This window comes from Podarcis tiliguerta (genome assembly GCF_965153285.1).
Source record: "Podarcis tiliguerta genome assembly, chromosome: 7".
Lineage (NCBI taxonomy): Eukaryota > Metazoa > Chordata > Lepidosauria > Squamata > Lacertidae > Podarcis > Podarcis tiliguerta.
Genome location: NC_139540.1, coordinates 54,552,429 through 54,574,999, shown reverse-complemented (window position 1 = coordinate 54,574,999; position 22,571 = coordinate 54,552,429). Strand labels below are relative to the sequence as shown.

At 40.9% G+C, this 22,571-nt stretch overlaps 1 protein-coding gene and 1 long non-coding RNA gene across 2 annotated transcripts in view; one reads left to right on the top strand and one right to left on the bottom strand.

Annotated features, from left to right (window-relative positions):
• LOC310681466 overlaps positions 1–22,571 on the top strand; it is a 250,213-nt gene that overhangs the window by 20,005 nt on the left and 207,637 nt on the right. The window lies entirely within an intron of this gene.
• GALR1 (galanin receptor 1) lies at positions 1,130–20,757 on the bottom strand. The gene is made up of 3 exons (XM_083449851.1): positions 19,267–20,757; positions 7,805–7,870; positions 1,130–5,024 (listed from the first exon to the last, which is right to left on the bottom strand). The coding sequence occupies exons 1-3, from the start codon at positions 19,984–19,986 to the stop codon at positions 4,713–4,715; spliced, it is 1,098 nt and encodes a 365-aa protein (XP_083305977.1). The 5' UTR covers positions 19,987–20,757; the 3' UTR covers positions 1,130–4,712.

Genomic DNA, 22,571 nt, shown 5'->3' with positions numbered 1-22,571 from the left:
CTGCCAAGGAGTGTGGTGGAGTCTCCTTCTTTGGAGGTCTTTAAGCAGAGGCTTGACAACCATATGTCAGGAGTGCTCTGATGGTGTTTCCTGCTTGGCAGGGGGTTGGACTCGATGACCCTTGTGGTCTCTTCCAACTCTATGATTCTATTCTATGATTCTATTCTATTCTATTCTATTCTATTCTAGTAGAAAATGGCAGCTCTTCCTGGGCTGCTTTCCTCCTATAAAAATAATTGAGTTGATAATGAGACTATAGAGAGACAGTCATTCCCCCTGATCTAATGTAAGACAGAGTTGTTCCACCTGGCCTTTGGCTTAGAATCAGTTTCATTCCCTCCACCTCTTTCTTTTTCCTTTTTCCTCCTGTAAAGAGGCTGAATCCTAATGTTTTAATGTTGTATCTTAATCTTTTAAATTGTTTAACTTGTTTTTATTATTGGTTGTTAGCCGCCCTGAGCCCGGTCTTGGCTGGGGAAGGCGGGGTATAAATAAAAAATTATTATTATTATTATTATTGTTGTTGTTGTTGTTGTTGTTGTTGTTGTTATGTGTCTTTACTGAGGTCTATACAATCCTTGGAGTTGAATACTCCACTGTATTTAATGGAGCTTACTCCCTCCTAGGTGTGCTTAGGGTTCCATACTCAAGCTACATTTCTATGTACACCTGGCTAGGAGTAAGCCCAATTGAACTTCCCCATAAGCATGCACAGAATTGTGACATAAGTCTTTTGACATGACTTTGTTTTGGATGCTTCCCCAGGCCAAATTTCCTGTCTACGTCTTGTGATGATGGAACAGGCATATGTGCTCAGTGCTACCATAGTTGCAGCTAATGGACACATAATGTAACCTAGTTGTGACATAATGGTCATTCCTTAATGACTAAAATACACAGGAGACTGCATTACTGCTTTGAACAACCAAAATACTAAGCTTGTGCAAAAATTGAAGGTAGATTTGCCTTTCAGTTATGCTTTCCTAGCCCTGGAAAAAATACATTTTTTTCTGGAAATCTACTTGTCTATTAAAATTCCAGCCAGTTCTGTTCACACTTCATTTCCAATATTGACAGACAGTAGTTCACTTCAATTAAAGTCTTACATAAGAAAAGCTTTCAGAATATATTTTTAATTTTTTTTTATTGTGCTGTGCACAATAATTAATGAATGAGTGAATAAAAATCTTCAGATGACATTCATGCTGCATCACTCATCACTCAGAAACTTCTTAATCCAATTGAGGATTATGAAAATTCATTTGGCCTATTCGTTATTATTATTTTACATGGGCTAACAACACTAAGCTCTTGCAGCTGAATGCATCAGTGAATTGGTAATAATGAGTGGTCTTTTCTTATTGAAACAGGCAGCATATAACCCTGCACAAGAATCTTAAGAGGTTTCTCTGTGTAGTCTGTGTATAAGTAACAGTAAAAGTAAAGTGCATGAAACTGATGTGCAAACATTAGTGCTATGCTTACAGTTTTGGAACTGTCCCTGCTGCAGTTCATATTTTGGCCAATCCATCACCATCACTCCAAATCTTCTGGAACATTTTGTATGCTACATTCAAAACAGCGATGATGGGATGGTAGTTGGAGTGGACAAGTGGCACAGTGTTCAAAGGGTTGCCCACACACTCAAACCTTCAGTCCCACAAAACTGACCTGAGCCTTCATACTCAGTCTAAGCAATTGCATATGTTAAAGAAAGTGTTCCATGACTTGATAGGGTTTCACAGGACAACCATTATTCTGTTTCCCAGACCATGGGATGTAAAAAGATGTGCCCTGTCCCTCTATAAAACACAATTGCAACCAGAAAGGCTGGTAGACGCCAAATTAAACCATTATATCAAATCATGGCTTCATGATTCTCATCCTACTTAAAAATGAATATATTCAGTAGGATAGCTCCCATTATTTAAATATTCAGATTTCAGTGCAATGTAGTTATCATGTTGTTGTCAAAGATTTCCATTTCTCTTATGCACATTTGCCCATAAGAAGGTCCATGTTTTATGCTTTCATAGGTGTTTTTGTCAATTTGTAAATATATATATAGGAAGGTTATTATACTATGTAATTAATTCAATGAGCCCCCAAATAATCTTATATTATTGACACAATCCCCTCTCACCAATGTCACATGGCAAACTGAACAGCGTTGAAGCCGTTTGTGGTTTGTGTCCTTCTGGAGACTTCTTTAAAAATTAAACTAGTCGCAGTAAGCCTCTTGCATAAGCCTGAAACAGTTCATATAGCACCAGAAAGGATGAAGGTTCTTCTGGGAGTAGGCTGCAAGTAAACTATTAAATGCAAGACACACTCTTAATTAGCTAATAAAAAAATAACAATAATAATCCTACAGAACAAAATGTCAAGTCACTCAGGAAGCACTGTTCAATTTTCTTCATTGCTGTCACATTCAGTGGTTGAATTATAGGGAAAAGGGAGGTGGCATTTGTGATAGTCCATTTAGCTGCTGGTTTTTTAAAAAGCTATTGGCAGGCATGCTTTGGCTAATTTTGAGGAAGGCAAGAAGCAGGAGGCTCTCCAAAGCATCAGTCAACTTTCCCCCTAAGATTTGAGTGGCAGTCGAATCCCTCCAAATACAGAGCTGGGAGCAAAAATGGGCCAACGTTATAAGAAAAATGTGATCGAGAACTAGAGGTGACTGAATAAATGCATTGGGCTTGTAGTTTGAGTGAGCTGCTTCAATTAGCAGCATCACTGGAACCAATTGTGTGTAGAAGATTGGGCAGAATTTCCATGGCTCTCCAAAACAAGGTTTTTTTTCAATGAGTTCAGATTTTTTAAATGTATTTATTCTGGGTATGTGGAGCACGCTTGGGGGAAGAACAGTATTGTTAAGAGCAGGTTCCAAATTAAATATGTTGATTCTAATTGGCTTTATAGCTTTGCAACTCAAAACTATTAAGAAAACTGATTTGAGCCTGGCAGCGATGAAGTGTGATCTTGTCCTTTTTTCTAAGAAGTCAGAGTACTTAAAGCCATTATACTAATAAAAGGAAAAAAGGAATCATCATGCTAAAGAAAAGACAGTTCACCGTGGCCTATGATGGCTTTCACCTCAATCACTATTACAGCTAATAATCCAAATTCACCTACTGTATTTTGTATTTCTGTTGTACAGTTTGTGCAAACAGCAAAATATATGAAGAAGAAGTATCCTTTACTCATAAACCACAAGTTGTTACCTTTGACCCAAACCAAAAAGTTGGGTATACAGTTAGTAAATAATTAAATTTGCTTCTGTGCATGAAATTAGATTTCACATTTCATAAACAGCTGAAAAAGTTATTGGAATTCAATTTTAATTTAAAATTACTTTCATTAAAAAATCTAGAGTTATCATTGAAGAAACAGTAGCGTTCAGCTTCCATCAGGTGTTGTGACTAATACTATCAATATTGTATCTTGATATAGAAATGCATATAGAGCAGGTTCACATGTAATGCTTAACCAAACGATTAATTAGCGTAAATGTGAGGATTACTAGAGAGGGAACTGTGGATCCTGCACTCCTCCCCCAGCAATCACGCTGCTAAGCCATTGTTTGACTTAGTGTGCTGTTTGAACCCAGGCTTGTGGTTTGTCTTCTCCAGACAAAACATGAGCTGTTACCTAAGAACATATCATGGCTACAGCTCAAGGTTTGCCTGGAGTAAGACAAGCCATGAGCCTGGATTTGAACAACATGCTAAGTCAAGTGTGAACCTGTGTTCATGCCAAGCCACAGTTTGTCTTAACATTACATACGAACCAACTCCCTGTATCAAAATGTGGATTCTCATTTGTTAGATTCTTAATAGCCAGAGTAGCATGAGAAAGGGTATCTGAAATTTGCCGCCATTATGGCTATTTCCATAGGAAGCACCTGACAAAATTTGAAAACTAGATTCTGTCTGCCCGATATTCTTTCATTATCTACACACGAGGGAATCCTATGCAGGTTCCCATATACAGAAAGCTGAGCAGCAAATCTGGCTTTATTAACCATAAACATCTAAACACCACAATATATTCCATTTCTGAAGCAGCTGTTCTAAGTGGGCAGTAATCTTACACTGGACAATCTCTGGCATATTGTGTAAATGTGGTATTAATTACATGGACCTACTGCACGGTTTGGACAGATAAGCTTTGAGGCACATTTCACTTTTATCCTCAGGTGCCTGTGATTTGTATCCTATTTCCTTGCAAAAGGTCACATTTTGAGAAATAATAGTTTATGGTGTAATTCTAACCATGACCACTCAAAATTAAGTCCTACCACATTCAACAGGGCTTACTCCTAGGTAAGTACAGTTAGGATTGCAGCTTTAGTGATTTTTTAAAAAATGCATTTGTTTGTATAGGAGCAAAATATTATAATAGGTATAAATGAACACCCTTCTAAATGTATAGCAGGTTTCTGATTTACTTTTCTGGCATAATTTCAAAATAACTAAGGTACTCTTCATTTGAAAAGCATTCCAGAAAAAGAGTATTAGAGTGCTTTCCATATGAACCCAGATTTTCTTGCATCAAACTTTCCCCTCCAGAAGCTGTTATTACAAACAGAACTTCAATAAGCTGACTATCAATTACCAACATAAAGTTTTGGAGCACTTGTGCTTTTTATCTGAAGCAGGTCTACTTATATGAAAACGTGGCATTGCAAATAAAGACATTATTAGTGTTGTTCACACATGTGTTGAATTAGTAGATGGTGGTGTGTCAATATGATTTTCTTTACCTTCATTCAGAGGCGATTTGCTACCAATCTGGCATTTGAACACTTGCTTATAGGCCTTCCTAAAATTCTCAGAGAGGAATGCATATACAATAGGATTCACAGAAGAATTGCTATAAGCCAGGCAATGCGCTGCCACTCTGAAGATAAACGAGGCTTGAGTCAGTGGGAAATCTCCAAATTCAGCCCAGAGATGTACAACATGATGGGGCAGCCAGGATATCCCAAAAACCACGACGACCACCAGGACTGTTTGTGCTGTCTGAGACAGAAAAGTTAAAGTGTGGATTATTTCTTAACAACTGAACAAGCAGACTTACAATACAGGCTTGAAAAGCAATGAAAAGGGGGAGAGGTACAGTCAACGTTTACAGATGTTATTCAAGTTTCCCAACAGTAGCTTACGGGAATTAAACAAATGAGACTCGGACCATACAAGCACTTCGATTTTCCTTCAAAAAAAAATATTTTTACTTCTGCATATCTTGAGATCTCTCCAAGACAGCTAATACCAAGCTGTGTCTGAGAGGTGCCATTTTGCCTAAACATCATAAACAGGGGGACATCTGTGACCAGAAAAAAAGTGCAATGTGTATTATCTCAGACACTTCATTTCATTCCCTCTCCCACCCCGATTTTCCATCTCCCCCCACCCCCCCATGTCTTTTTGCATATTGATGGTGTTGTTTGGTCTACATAAGGACATGCACTCAGAGAACTGAGATCACTGCTGTTATATATTGTGATAGTAAGATAACAATATGCCCAAAATACAGCTGTTGTGTGACACAGCAACCAGTTGGTTTTCCATGGCACATGAAATAAATGACTTATTTGGGACAAAATTCAGGCTGTCTGTCTTGATATAAATGGTAAGAAAAAAAACTTAATCAAAATCTGAAATACTACATTTGTCATACATATTTTCAATGAGAGGTGGGGGGGGGGGAGTTTGTATCACTTTATGTTAACAGTAAAAAAAACAAATCCTTCTGTCCTTGAATCTAACTAAAACAAATTATAGCTCCTGTCATATATAACTATCTAACAAGTTAAGTATGCTTCATTTGCCCTTGTTTGCTAAAAAATATGAAGCTCATTATGTTATGCTCAAGTAACCTCAGACGTAACTGTTGGCAGGATTTGACCCTCTACCTCTTAAATCTGTCATATTTATAACAGATGGTTCCTTTGGCTAGAGTCATTTTACATAATGGCCTGAAAATCCCTTGCTACATCTTATTCCATTATATCTCAGAAGCCTTTGTGACATTATTGGTATAATGTGCAGCCAAGGAGACATACAAGACAGCTCTTCTTTATTTATTTATGCCTTAGGTATTCTCCTTAGAAAATCAAAGTACATGAAATATAATAATGGCCAAAAAAATTGAAATGCATTTCTAACGTCTTATTTATGTTGTTAGTGCAACATAAATACACGATGTTCCTTTTTTTTTTTGTTCTTATATATTTGAAAATCCAATTAAAAAATTAAACATACTTATCTCACTTCAAAGTGACTCAAGCTGCTAAGCTATGTCATTTACTCATGAGTAGATGGTGTGCCTGTGAGTAGACTGTCTGCCTACTACTCAACATAACTTATTAGGATGCTCAAGGTAAAGGTAAAGGGACCCCTGCCCATTAGGTCCAGTTGTGACCGACTCTGGGGTTGCGGCGCTCATCTCACTTTACTGGCCGAGGGAGCCAGCGTACAGCTTCCGGGTCATGTGGCCAGCATGACTAAGCTGCTTCTGGCGAACCAGAGCAGTGCACAGAAACGCCATTTACCTTCCCATCGGAGCAGTACCTATTTATCTACTTGCACTTTGACGTGTTTTCAAACTGCTAGGTTGGCAGGAGCAGGGACCGAGCAACGGGAGCACACCCGCTCGCGGGGATTCGAACTGCCAACCTTCTGATCGGCAAGTCCTAGGCTCTGTGGTTTAACCCACAGCTATTTGGCTCCCTGAAGAGAAGTGCAGCCTTCTGTTTCAAGTGGCTGCAATCATATACACTCCAGGAACAAGTCCCATTGAAGCGTATTACTTCCTTCTGAGTAGACCTGCATAGGCTTGTACTCTTAAGCATCTATCTGCAAAAGTTTGCACTCTTAAGCATCGATCTGCAAAAGCATCTACCTGACCTGATAGCTGCAGAAACAGATCTACTTATGAGCAAAACCCTCTTCAGTTATTTATCCCTCATGCAATTAGAAGTATGCGAAGGGAAAGCTGAGATTAGCCTATTGGCCCCACCTCCTCCACTGTATCCTCCTTCTGCACCTGTACAGACCTCCCATGCAATTTAGAGCCATGCATAACACAAATAGAGAAGACTGCCTAATGCAGCTATTTAGCCATCCAGCTAACAGAGGGAGTGGACTGGTAGCAGAAGTAGCATTCTCATTCTCGCTCTTTTCCCTCTCATGCTTTTATTTGTGTGGAGGATTTAAATGCACAAGTATTGCTGGTGTGGCTTTCCAGTTCTGCCATCATTATGTTTCCGGCCCTTTAATTATTTTGGCTTTGTTCTTTGTGCATACATAGTGTAAATGTACAAAAAACAGCACAAGGCAAGTGCGGGACGAATGAGGGACCACGGTCAATTAGGTCAAGGCTGCTACAGTAAGACTGCCTGTTCCTCATTGCATGGGAAGTCTTTCCCGAGATAAGGCAAAGAATACAAGGAGGCCATTTCCACCTGCACAGGAAATATTGTTTTATTGTATGATTGCTCATTGGCCTTGATTTGTTAGAATAGATAAAATCACTGGTATATCTGCATTAAATAAATAAAAATGGGGAGGGGTATGTTAAAAAATGATTTCTTTTTCATAGTCCTAAATATTTATTAGATTATTTAGCAAGATCTGCTGGTTCCTGAAATGTGCTGATATCTGTCACAAAATACTGAATCATCACATTTTCTTTCTAAATTTACTAATATAGTTTGGTAAAGGTCATATTGGAAATGAATACACACTCAACAACATGCCCTCTCAACCCTTGTTTTTAATAAGGAAAGCTATTTATTTACCTTCTTTTTGGATGCTTCGGACTTCTTTGATATGTTCCGCAGTTTTTTATGCAGGTGATTGAGAACCTGAAAAGATTATGGTGATGATTAAATCAAATTTATATACCACCCTTCATCCGCAGAACTCAGGGTAGTTACAACATAAAAAGACAAAATACATACAGTAATAAAAACAAAAATAACCCCCCGCACCAAGACATTGAATGTCTTTGTTTGTTTAGAGCTACAAAATAAAACAAAGTAACTAGTTTAAGACAGTTTTGCAGTAAAAGTTTTTGGAACCCATTCTTGTAGTGGAGCTTGTTCATTCCTATTCTGCACAAGGTCCAGATCAGAAAATTCCACTCAAATAACTCTAACACTCGCCTACCTGGGAATAAACCCCATTCATTTCGGATACCTATTAGATGCAAAACTCAGCATGCATCCTATTCACGTCTACTTAGAAAGGATGCATGCTGAGTTTTGCATCTAATAAGTACCTGGTGAAAAATATTTACTACATTCACAATGTTACATTGATAGGTTTTTACAATCAAAGTTTTTAAACTTTTCAAATACCAGCTTTCAAATACCAACATAAACAATCACATCCTCAGGGGCAGTTATGAACACATTTGTTCTTTACAGCTTCCAAATATTTGGGGGGGGAAAGCTACAAAAGCTCGAGTGTGGGTGAGGCAGAACCGCCAAATTAATGCAACAGTAAGAGATGAGCTCCCTGTTTCTTTTTATATGTATTCCTAAACAGGGGATTATAATGGATTACAATATGGTCCAAAGGGGGAAAAGGGAAGAGTGGAAATGAGCTAAAGCAAATGTGCTACAATATCCAACACATAAAAAAATAAATCCCAACAATTAAGTTAAACTGAAAAAGTGTAATTTAAGTAAGAATGCACCATCCCTTCCTTAGATTACTGTTTTCCATTGATATTTTTATGCATCTAAATCTATTCCTTTTAGGTGGATTCTTTGTGTAGTGAGTTGCATCCTGATATATAATTTATACATGGGCAGGGCAGGGAAGGGGACAGCTGTGTACCTTCAACTCAAACGACAATGAAATACAGGAAGTGCAGTCTGTGATATTCCATCAAAAGATGAAATGTATAAAAGAGCTTTATACAGGATGCTTGTGTGAGTTTGACATAGAAACACCAGACTAGACTTGCATTTCATTGCCTCTTGGCCTCACATTTTGCATCTCTTCTATTATTATTATTAATCATCACTATCACCATTACTGCTTAATGACCAGGCAGCTTTTCTACATTAATACACAGAGTGAGTCCTTTAAAAGAGGCCCCGTGGATACAGAGTACACATGTTCCACGGGGCCTCTTTTAAAAGACTCACCCTGTATATATACATATAGATGTCATCATGAGCAAAGCTATTCAAGCATCTGATAAAGTGGACTCTAGCCCACAAAAGGTCATGCCACACAATACATATGTCAAGAGAGAAATTTGAATTCCTTGCATTTGCTAGCTGGAGGAGATTAAGACAGAGGGAAAGTGCCTCTCTGCCACTGCACTTACATCCACACTCCATGGTCATAGATCTGCCACTGGCAGTGTTTTTCAGCTACATCTTACATAGTTTATTCCCTTCCATGGAAACCATTGGGGGGATTTCAAAAATGTACAGTGGTACCTCGGGTTAAGAACTTAATTTGTTCTGGAGGTCCATTCTTAACCTGAAACCTGAGGTACCTCTTTAGCTAATGGGGCCTCCCGCTGCCGCTGCGCCGCCGCCACACAATTTCTGTTCTCATCCTGAAACAAAGTTCTTAACCCAAGGTACTATTTCTGGGTTAGTGGAGTCTGTAACCACTGTATAAAGAATTGCCAGAGAAGGAGGAGGGCTTCCATCTTCTGTATTAACCAGCACATGATAATGGATCATCCATCACTTTGCTACTAGCTCTCCCTTCAGTTTGGATTGCTGTACGTATCTGCCCATCTTTAAGACTCTTTTGTTTTTGCTACGATATACTATGCATGGCTAACCATTTAGTAATACAGTACATCTGTTTTAGTCACAATGTGTATTTGACCAGACTATTGGCATAGTAGTACATTTAATAGATTATCAACTCTCTGCAATACAGTATTTTACTTCATAAAATAAATTAGGTTTTCCTGAGCCCCCCGTGAATTCCAGTTTAAAATACATACAGGTTATCATTGGTCCATTAATTTTATTTTTATTCCCTCCCCCCATTACTGCCCTTCTACTAGAAAACATATATTAGAATAAATATATTCTAGAGCTAAACCTTTATTTCTTTATTTCTCTAGTACCGTGTGGATACTTGGGTTCTCACCAATTTTGCCTATAAATTGCCTATACATGGTTTCTATAACAAGATTTCAGAAACAATATTCCTGGAAATTCACGTAAGCAATATAAACTGCAATAGTTATATTGCTGAATTAAATTACAGTTCTTTGCAAAAAGCTTTCCTTCAAGATAAGGCTGGAAAAATCTCTTACGTTAGAGCACGAGAGCATCACAGACCAAGAGATTTAAACTACAGATATATTTGGTTGTATTTGGCGTAGCGTATTTTAACAATGCAATATGAAAGAATATGTTTTACTTTATCACCCAAATGTTTGAAGTAGTTTATCACCAAACATATGATCAATCCCTTTCACATGTAAAAGGTAGGGAACAAATAGCTAGTTCCAGGGTATGGTCTGAATGCAGATGAGGCTATCATTTTGCTGAAGCCAAGTAGATATGTGTCTGGTCAGTGTCTGTATAGGATACCTCTTAGGAACCACATTAATGCCACATTTGTAGAAGAAAGGTGGGTATAAATGTAAGAAAATGTCCAGTGAGGGAAGATGGACAGAGAGAAATGTGATAAACCAGTCTAGATTACTTTATTTAGCTGATGGTATTATAAACATCTATGTAAAAGTGTAATTTGGTATTAAACAGGGTGGATAAAAATCAACGATTAAAAAAAAATAAAAAATAAAAACCAGTTGTTTTTTATTTAAATCAGATTTTTAAAAATTTAAATTGGATTTTTAAAATAAAATGCTTCTGGAGGAAAAATCTTTCTAAATATAGTTTTCTATTTAAGTTACATTATAGTCCAAAGGGTATTCATCATGAAATAAGGATTTGTTTTAAATTTTTCATGTGTGCTAAAACTAAGTCTATGTTTTTTGTTTCTTTTTAATTGTTTAACCACATCAGTTAACAATGTTATTGTTTTAGTTAGATAAATTGTTTAAATTGTTATTAAGGAAAATATTATTTTTCTCCTTCCAATAAAGTACAGCAGAAAAGTTGTCCAAATATAAACAATTAACTTATTAAACCTCACAATAATTTCATGATTATCTGTCTATGTATTTCTAAAAGTATAACCAAATCAGTAATTTTTGATAGAACTGTAAAAACTACTCTGAAAATGCATTATTCCAAAAATGAAACCATCTGGTTGAAAATATTAAGATTATACGAGCAAGAATGAGCCTTTCTGTAAAAATAAATAAATGATTTGAATCAAGTCTTGCTGACTAGTGATTTAAATCAAATCCACCCTGGTATTAAATAGGTGGAAGAGAGTAAACCAATACTGAATAGGCAATTTATCAATACTTATCTATGGCACTGTGTTGAAAATCTCCAAAGGACCAATTCCAATTGCCTCATAAATATGTTATACAGTGGGCACTCAGGTTGCGAATGTGATCCGTACAGGATGCACGCAGGTTGTGATTCAGCGCTTCTGCACATGCGCGACCGCCAAAACCCAAAAGTAACCCATTCTGGTACTTTCGGGTTTCGGCAGTCCGCAACCCAAAAAAACACAACCTGAAGCGGCTGTAACCCGAGGTATGACTGTATGTCACTAGGTATAAGATGGTGCCTTACAGAACCCCAAAGCATAATTGCCAGTGGGTAAGAAACAGTAACTCAATGCTGCTCTCTTGAATTGGCCTTGCAGACAGGACAGGAGGAATGCAATAAAACACCCCAGAGTCTTTCACATATACAGTACAGCACGGTCACTTATTCACCCATCAGTCCATTCCCTCGCAAACTCCTCTCGCCTTCTCTCATAGCCACTCAACCCCCATCTCTCACTTGGAGTTATACACTCTTAACTCACGGTTCACAGTCACCTCCCACCACAAACAAAAATTGGGAGGCCCCTGCTGTCACCCTGAGCATCACCCGCCTATATCTGCAGTGACAACTCTTAACTGCCCCAAACTGCCTAACCCACTTAATCTAACAACAGCCAAAGGGGGGTGGGGGTGGCAGCAGCCTCACTGACATGGCAATCCTGACAAGTGACACAAAGTGTGGTACCCATTGGTGGCTCCCCCTTCAGGATCACTCTTGTTGAGGACCATCACATCACAATGGTAAGCTTTGACTCAATGGAGTGGCTATAAGCAGAAGTGTCTGGAGTTCAGTGCTGCCCTCCTCCTTCCAGCAGCTTGCTATAACAGGAGTGAGCGAGTATTGCTAATGCCCTCTCACCCTGCTCTTGTTCTCCTCACCAAGGCAATCAGTGAGTCCAGTGTCAATCAGTGGAAATACATTAATAGCTCATAAGAGGTTGAAGCATGATTTAAGCCCCAAGTACGGCCAATATTGATTGCTGCAAGGCAGCTATTATGGTTCCATCCACTTGTTTCATGTAATACCTCTTCATTAGCACTTATTATATGGGAAGTGTTGCTTTAAATTAATATATCAATAATTTTCATTGGGGTTAACGATAAAATCATGGATGTTCTTAACTGTTCAGTAGAGATAATTATATGAATGCATTGCTCTTACTTACCTGTTACATAAAACAGATCAATTCAATTATTTTTTTAATACTTTCCTACTGCTGCTATTATAGCCCTGCTATTGCTATGATGCATGGTTTGCAGGTTGCAATCCCCTCCATCCAATGTTAGAAACTCAGAAATATAAGCCCGGCACCAGTTGGCTCCTTAAACCAGAGTTATAGTTGCCAAAACAGAATGCCTAGTTGCCATTTGGGGGCTCAAATGTCCTTTTTTTCAGAACAATTTTTTGGTTCCTGAAATCCATTCTGATTGTGCAGATAAAATATAATGGATAGAATTCTACAGAACCTGTTGCTAGTGTGTGAAAACAGTCAAGATCCAAGAATCTCCAGGAATGCACCTCCAGATGGTGGAGATAGCAAGCACCATCCTGGTGCCCAGGCATTTCACTTGGTTGCAAGTGGCCAATAACCAGGTGGAAAATGCACCTGGCAAATTTCGAACGATGCCTCCACCTCATGAAAACCCAGTCCAGAGGCTCAGGAAAGGTTATAAATCAATGTTTAGTGAATCCACAGTGGTAAGGCACTTTGTACAAAATGACTTCTTCAGAGACAAGAAAAAACAGATGTTAATTTATAATATTTTATTCGTTTTTCAGCCTTGAAAAGCCAAGTGAATGAACTGAGCTGAAATTGCCTCATTAATCTTTCAGTATTAATCACAGTGCAATCATTCTTGTAATTGAAGCAAAACCTGTGAAAATCCATGTCAAAGATTCTCAAAAATTATGCTTTACTTTAGCTTCTGAGGCCAATTCTGAATCATCCAAGGGTAATTTCAGGCAGGTACTTCTTGTGGAAAATGTTGTTCCTCCTGTTTTTTGCAGCATCCACACAACTCTGTTGGCATCAAAATGGCAATTCACATTTCCACCTCCAATTTAATCTGGATTTGCCTCATTGTATTTTTTTTCTTTTAAAAAAATCCATCAACTCATTTGTGATATTTGAATGACACTCTTAAAGTCATTCATCCACAGTATACACATAAATAGCAAAAGACACTTTTAGTAGCATATGTGAAAATCGTATTCATAAGTGTTCTTAAATAATACTATTTATTCAGACAAACGAACAGCCTGAGGAGAAACTTGCTACCGAAATGCTGCTTCTCTTTCTAGTAGAAGGCAGATTTATTAAACAGCTATTGTTTTTTATAGGAGCTGAAGGAGCGTAGTACTTCAGGGACATATCCCAGACATTATCTGGATTAAGATGCATGAAAAATGCAATAAACTTAAATGTCTAAAGTTTAACAACAGCAGAAAAGTTCACAAAGCTTTTCTCCCAAGAGGCCTTAATGAACTGCTTGAAAAAAATATTTTAGATGGCTATAGTCTGAAAATAGCTAATCACATATCTGTTACAGGTGACAGAGGAGGTAATTTATTTGTCAGAAAGCTCCCACTCTAATAAGCACAGCATCCTCCACCCAAACTTTTTAGAAACAAATGAGTGTGGCAGAGACCCAAATCAGTCAAATTTATTGATGCCATTAACCTTATGGGAAGAATCCCATTGGGCTGGATGTATCAGTGGTGTTATGACCAAAAAAGGTAACAAAAATTAATCTAGTAAACATTGGCCTGTTTAAAAACATTGTGCAATTTTTTTTGCTATGGAGATTATAGATTTGATTATTTGATTTTAAAATATTCCATATAACCGGAGGCATTGTATTTACAGGGAGAATGTAGTTGATATGCCCCAGCATTTATTGAATCACTCCATCTATAAAGAGGTGGGGCAAAAACATGAGGGGTTTTTTTGGGGGGGGGGAGTTTCTCATTGGGTGAATTAATTCCTGCTTACTCGGCAGTGATCCAATACTGAGAGGAAGAGGAAAAAGAGAAGCAAGGTGGCAGGGACATTGATGTGGTGTGGGCACAATGGCAGGAACACTGGCCCACACTGACTCTTCTGCTGCCTGGCCCCTCTCCCTTGATATCTGGCAGCAACTTCCACATCTGGAAGGCAGATAAACAGCACAGCTGCATCAAGGCAGGAGGTTAGCACAGGAGTAATAAGCCATCACCCTTAGCTACTAACCAGTCCATTGAAGTCACCAGCAGGCACTGAAGTCAGGAACCAGAAGAGTGGAGAAGTTTTGGTGACTTCAATTTGAAACATTAAAAGTATATAAACTCAGTCATGCCCCTGCTTAGTCGGAGATCCCAGTGCCAGCTGTAGACTGAAGGAGTGGGAGGGTATGCTGCTGCCCTGCGGCAACTCACAGGGCCCTGAGATATCTGGTATTTTCTATGGTTTGCTTTCTATTTTTGTCTAGAAAACAATCCCTGTTTAAGTACAATGTTCCTGTTTTGTTTATTGCTACTGGAATCCAAAAAGAATCCTTTGCCCCTTGAGAAGGCAACAGGCTAGAAGTGATTTTATTTAGTGTGTGTTTTCATTTGTACCCTAGTAACTCCTGAGGCTGTAATTACGCAGCTGTGATATAAGCAATTATACATACAGCCAACTTTGGGATATCTTATGCCAACAATTAAACTAAGACTAGGAATAACAACCACTGCACTGAGGTATTGTAACTCATTATGCTGTAGTAATTCTGTGGGCCGTACCAAGGTTGTGTAACAATAATGTAGCAGCTGCTCTGTTGAACTTTTGTGAGATGTTTCTATTTGGACAAGCATTTGATTGACAAGATGAGAGCAGAGGGTTGCTTTAATGTTAGGTTTCAAAGGGAGGAAGCCCATTGTGATGCATGTCTTCTATTACTGTACTACTTTTAAGGTTTGTACTCATCCTGAGTGAGCAGTTGGGGGAGGGGAGATTTAAGAATGGTGACAGCCACTTCGGGAGTTTGCTGGGCAAAAGTGTCAGCAGGCAGTTGGTGGCAATCAGGGGTAGAGGTAGTTGGTTCCTGCATTTATTTTAGCACTGGGAGAGGACTGTTGAGGCAAGAGAGAATCTCAGTTTCCACAAGCACACAGTTGCTTCATGGATAGCTGGACCAGTGGTGACTATTTAGTCAGCAACCATTCACTTGCAAGGTACTGACTGAAGTAGCCCCTTCCTGAGAGCCAGTGTGGTGTAGTGGTTAAGAGTAGTAGTCTCATAACCTGGGGAACCGGGTTCGCGTCTCCGCTCCTCCACATGCAGCTGCTGAGTGACCTTGGGCCAGTCACACTTCTTTGAAGTCTCTCAGCCCCACTCACCTCACAGAGTGTTTGTTGTGGGGGAGGAAGGGAAAGGAGAATGTTAGCCGCTTTGAGACTCCTTAAAGGGAGTGAAAGGCGGGATATCAAATCCAAACTCTTCTTCTTCTTCTTCTTCTTCCTTCACTCCATCCCCCCACAACTTAAAGGTACAGGCAAGAATGCCACTCTTTCACCAATTCCTGAAGCAGCCACCAGTGATTTCACCTACAACTGCTTCACCAAACACTGTTTAAATAAGCACATGATTAAACTCTCCCTCTCTTGACATTGCAGCATATAAGGTGCGGCCAAGATCAGAAGAGCCGTTAGCCCCATTAAGGCATTTTTGATACATTTAGCTATTATTACTCATTATTACATTTCTAATAATGTGGTATAGATGGTTCTACCTTCCCTATTTCATCCTTACACCATCCTGTGACTGGGCCTAGGTCACGCAGGGAATTTCAGGTTCAATACTCAAACCACCTCACCATTCATCAGCAGTGGCATGCCAGGTTGGGGAAGGGGGCCACATTAGTTTTCTGGCAAGTGAGTCACTGTTGCTTATCAATACTGGGGTTGGTACGGCGAAAGTGCACCAGCAGAGCCAATCTGCTACTACTTCAGGTGCATTTACACCAAGCCAATCTCCCTAATGCCTCACCCCCTACCAGAGCAGTAAGCCATGGTGAATGCCCTACCAGGAAACTAGAATAGCAGCTCTGTCCAAACTTGGGAGTCACTTCTGTCTGTGGAAGAACATACAGAAGGAGGCAGCAGGCTACTGGCTCCACTCGCAATCAGCTCCCTGGACGTCCACACAGATGTCAGCATAGAAAAATTCTCCATATGAACTACAATGTCTTCACCAATGCACAGATGTCCAAGAAGCATGCTATCCAAAACAAGATCAGCAAATGCACTCTCATTGCCCCTTTCTCTCTATGTGCAGGCATTGTATGTGGGAAAGTGCCTGAATGTGGCTAATGTCACATTTTTACTCTGACAATGTTTTTAATCATTTTAACTCTGCCAATTTTGTTATTGAATATGGAGACATTTCCCTTACAAAAACTATTTATTTATAACAAAATATTTATATGCTACTATATAATAAAACATCAAGGCATTTTAATATCTACATATAATAAAAGCACATTAAAAATTAAAATAAGAGCTAATCAGCTAACTGTTATGGAAAGATGCATTCTTATCTGCCTGCATAAGCCTGGCAAAATAGTAAAGGTTTCAGCAGGCTTTTAAAAAGACAGAAAGCATCTGCTGAATCTCTATTGGAAGTACATTCCACAAGATGGAACTGATGAAAGAAAGCTCTTTTTTGTGTTGATGTCAAATGAGTCTTACCAGCTTGGATAACAACCAATGATACTACAGCAGATGATCTCAGTGACTGAGATTATGCATTGCCATCAGCAGTCTGGCCACCGAACTCTGCGGCAGCTGGAGCTTCCAAATCAGGTTCAAGAGCAGCCCCACATAGACCACATTACAGTAATCCAGCCTCAAGGTTACCAAAGCATGGACTACAGTAATCAGGTTATCCCTTTCCAAGAACAGCTATAGCTAATGAACCAGGTAGAGCTGATAAGAAGAACTCCATGGCCGCAGAGGGACACTCAGACATCTAATGGTGGTATCTGGGAATATTCCCAAGCTATGCACTTGCTCCTTCAGAGGCAGTGTGACCCCATCAAGAACAAATAATTTCCTGTATCCTGGACACAGAAACCACCACGCAAACAGACTGTCTTTTGAGGATTCAAGCAGTTTATTGGCCCTCATCCAGTTCACCACTGCACTCTGATACCAATCCAGAGTTTTCACATTCTCTCCTGATGTTACGGAGAAGTAGAGCAGCATTTCATCATGACACCTTGCTCTAAAACTCCTAATGAGTGCTGCCAAGAGCTTCATATAGATCACATAATAAATTAACTAGTAGGCATTCTGAAAAGTGATGGTTTGCATTCCTGTTATCTGTTTTCTGCTTAATAAAACTAGTAAATCAGTGCATGCATATAGTGTGCAAGGATTCTGATGTACTGGAAATAGTGGAAGTACTGGGATTCTGGGCCAAATACAAAGTCTTTCTAACTAAAAACTGATTTCAAAATTTGTTACCATTTACAACAGTGAAACTATGGCTAATGGTAACAATTAATTATAAATGTTGTATGATGAATGGATTGCCATTTTGTATTAAGACAACTTAGAACCATAGAATTGTATATCTGGAAGAGACCATGAGGACCATCTAAATCCAATCCCCTGCAATGCAGGAATCTTTCACCCAACATGAGGATTGAACCCAGGACCTTGAGATTAAGAGTCTCGTTCTCAACAGACTAAGCTATCCAAGCCTCCAGATTATAAATTTAAGCAAAAACACTGTGTTGTCAGAATGAAGAGAGTGTGGAGTTTCAAATCAATTGTAATTCGATTCCTTAGTCCCGTCTAGTTCTAGCATTTCTATTGATTCTTTTTATCTCAATCAGATAGTCAAGATGAACCCTTCATCTCAAAAGCAAAACTTCCACTGATATCTATCAAAAGACATTACACTTTAATTCACAGATTGCCTTATGGATAGGAACTGTGCAACAACCACCTGGAAAGTGCCTTTGTGCAGGAACAGATTTTAGGAAACCCCTATCTTCTTTCCCTCAGAAAGTCATTCACACTGAGATACCCAGATTTTTTAAGCAAAAGACTGCAATATGAAGCAGCATTCATTCACACAGCCTGTTGCTGCTTGCAAAGTTATCTGGATCAGGGCCTCTCTATTTTTGACACAGGGTACAGTAAGAACTGTAAATTGCCCTGTCTTTGAAGCAGCTGCAATTTAGTTCATATGGAAGCCATATAACGAGGTTGTATGGCTCTGCCTTGAGTAAGTTTCAATACAATGTGGCTGAGTACTATGTGTTTGGAATGGGAAGTTACACTTATTGTAACCTCTGAAATATATCTCTAGTTACTAGTCTAAAGTTTATAATATCATAAAGAGATCAAGATCTATGAACAACTCAACTCAACCCCCACCCCTTACCATCTGGAATTTAGCTTGTGCAACCATTCCACATACTTTTCAACTTTGACTTACCAAAACTACACCATATATAACTTAATTAAGCCTCTATGCACATGAACTACTGCATCGTGGTCAATAAAGTCCTTGCAAATGCAACCTTTAACCTTTTAGTGTATGTTAAACATTGTGCAATTATATCTGTAGCCAACACAGATTATGCACAGTAATGTCACACTAAACATTCATTGCACACCAAACATTCATTTTAGTCCAAGCTTTTTTTTACCACTGTGCAGTCTGCTGTGTAAGTCATTGTTCTCCAAGGCTGCTTTCCCTGTATACTTTGGGAATGGCTGCCTCTCACACACATCTATGGCATGACTTGTGCTAATTCACCTGCACTCACCTTCGCATAGCAAAAGGAGATGAGCAGCAGTGGTAGCAGGTAACCAAAGACAAAAGTGCAGATCACGTAGACTTTCTTGTGATGAAGATTGGGCCATACTTCCCAGCAGAAAGTCTGGTTGATGATTTCATGGTGAACGATACGCTGGTGGTGAGCCACAGGCGAGGCCATGGCAATCAAGAGCAGCCAAATAACCCCGACGCCCAGCAGCGCATTGCGGGGCACTCGCAGGGACGAGGAGCGCCGGGAATGCACAATGGCCACATAGCGGTCCACAGACATTGCCGAGAGCGTGAAAATGCTGACCAGCATGGAGACAGTGAAGAAGTAGTGGATGAACTTGCAGATGAAGGTGCCCAGCACCCAGCTGGGCGACATGTACACTGTGGACTGGAAAGGGATGCAGAAGAGCAAATAGGCCAAGTCGGCAATGCTCAGGTTGAGGACAAAGATGTTGGTGGTGCTGCGGGGCTTGCCCGGCTTGCTCCTGGCCAGCACGGTGATGACCAAGGAGTTGCCCACCACACCCAGGATGAAGATGAGGCCAAAGACTATCAAGGTGATGAAGTTTTCGATGCCAATTTCGAAGAGGAAACTGGCCCTACCCTCCTCCAGGGGGCGCTCGGGAGCCGACCTGGAGGCATTCGAGTCCAGCCAGGACAAGCCCCAGGTGTGGTTCATGTGGTAGAGGGAGGTGGGGGCGGGCGGCTGTGGGTCCATGCTCGGGGCAGTCTAGGAAAGCGAAACTCCACAAAGCAACAGGCAAGCGAAGCAGCCCCGTCTCTTCCCTCCCACAGAAAACCTTTTCTCTCCAGAAAGGGGCTTTTCTCTCTTCCTCTCCTCCACCTCGCAAGGACTAATCCCAGCCCCTTCTTGTTCCCAGGGAACAAGGGGGGCAGGGGAGACAACCTTGCGCGGAAATGGCACGAGTCCCCGGGACGGTTCCCCTCATGCGCTGGCGAGCGTGTCCCTCTCCTGCCCGCTCAGCAGTGGCAAACTTAAAAGGCGGGAAGCGGCGCTTGCCCTCTCTGGCCGTCCGCTCACCAGCCCATGCGGTCAGCTAGAGCTCCCTTTCCGAGAGAGACCCTCTGAGAGGGGACTCTTCTCTCGCCTCCTCCTCCTCGTCGTCTTCTTCTTCGCAGGAGCGGACCTCTGGACTGCGCCCCTCGTTCCCGACTTTCATCCCTCAGGGCGCGCAGGGCTTCGCTCGGCTCGGAGGCAGCCGCTGCCTGACTGCGCGGGGACTGCTAGGCTGGCGCTTTTTCTCCCGCTTCCCCCGCGCCCCCCTCAAGCTCCTCCTCCGGCTCCTCCCTCCGGCTGCCTGAGGCGCCGCTCGCGACGTCGCTGGCCGCGAGACCCGGGTAGTCTTTTCTCCCCGGCCCCTGCCCCTGCCCCTGGCGCGCGACGGGGACGGAAATCCAGCCGAAGCAACAGCTTCTCCGCTTCCTCGGGATTTCCGGGCTTGAGCAGCCCGCTGTTGCGGGGATGTGCGGGGCGGGAAGGGGAAATGCGGAGGGAAAAGCCGGCCGGTCCGAAGGCGCGCGCTGTGCCTCCTCCTCCTCCTCCTCGCTTTGCCTCCCGAGGTAGCAGAAAGGGCGCCTCTATTTAGCCAGCCAGAAGAGGCAAAAGCCGCCACAGAATCCCACCCAGAACTCCGTCTGGGTTTTATTCCTTGCGTTTGTATTCTGCTCTTCCTCTAAGCTGCTCAGGGAGCATACATTATTTACTGTTATTATTATTATTTATTATTATTATTTTTCGTAAGGGCTACAGCAATGTAAAAATAAAATACAATATTAGAAGTTAGTCATAGTCAGAGCAGACTAACTTGGAATCAGCGGGTTTAAGACTGTTGAGCTCACTGGGTGTGACTCACTTCTGACATCGCCCAGTGTGAATGGGAAATCTGCATTGGATTTCTCTCCCTCTGAAGCTTCTGCAGCGTCCTTATTTGTATGAGAAGAGGCCCCAAGGGGCCTTGCAATGTCACATATGACTACTGCGGGGGGGGGGACCACCTGTCAAAATTGGCTACTTTGCACATGGAGTGTTCGACAGGTGTCATTCATCGATCTCTACAGTTCCCAGTTTGTGGCAAACCTTTTCACACTGAAAAGGATCCTGTGACTTTTAGAAACAAAATGGGCAAAGCATTTCTCCTGAGGCTATTTGCATACCTTCATCTGATTCATGTCTCCTGTTGGCTGCGGAGGAACAGACCTGTTAAAAACGTTTCTTACTCTAGAAATCCCACTAAGCATTTCCACTCCATTTTCCCTTCTCTGTAGCATGACAGTATCTTAAATCACTACCTTCATGACATCGAATATGCTTTACGTTTTTGTTTGTATCTTCTTTAAAGGTTTGGCTTAATACTGAACGCAAGAGCTATAGTGTAGCTATTGAGGGTTGTATCCAATACCTCTCCTTTTTCATTCTTTGTAGGCAGTGCACAGATTCATCAATTTTGTGATTCTGTGAAAGATTCTCAGTGGTGATGAATTAATTTAAGGCTTATGTATCAACTCATATTTCCCCTGGGGATCTAAAAGTGTTCCAGTTTTAGAAATGCCAACCACAATTCTTTTTTCAGTCATCAGCAGGCAAGCACAGGACAATCCCTATCTGTTAGCTCTGGTCTATTGCTTTGGAAACCAGACAAGACTAAAATGGAGTTGTGGCACACTCTCAGACTCAGTAAGTCACAAATGAGCCAGGGGCAAAACTAGGCTTTATTTCACCCAGGTCAAAGACCCAATTTGGCACCCACACCCACACCCATTTGTGTACACACATACACAGGTTGGGACCCTCACTGGCGCTCTTCTGGAGGCTTCACCGGGGCAAAAAACTGCAGCTCGCCCCCCCCCCCCCCGGTGTAGCTACGGCTCTGGAATGAGCTACTAGTTTTTCACAACTTGAGGGTTTAAAGGGACTCCTGGTTAATTGGTCTGCAAAGCAAATGTAAAGCCTGCCCTGCCTTTGGATAACAATTGCCTCTCCTGATGAGGAGTTCCTAGTGGTGCAGCAATAAAACTGCTTGCACATGTGCAAAACTAAGCAGGGACTGGTATGGTTTCAAACTGAATGGGTTGGGAGACTGTGTGTTGAGATTCCTGCATTGCTGGGTTTTGGACTAGGTGACCCTTAGGGTCCCTTACAATTCTATGATTCTGTGAAATATTCTCAGTGGTGATGAATCAATTTAAGGCTTATGTATGAAATGGTTTACCCAAGCACTGCTATGGGTGTTGCTGTTCACTAGCACCCCCTGCTGGCTACATTTTTCACTGTTGCCATCATTT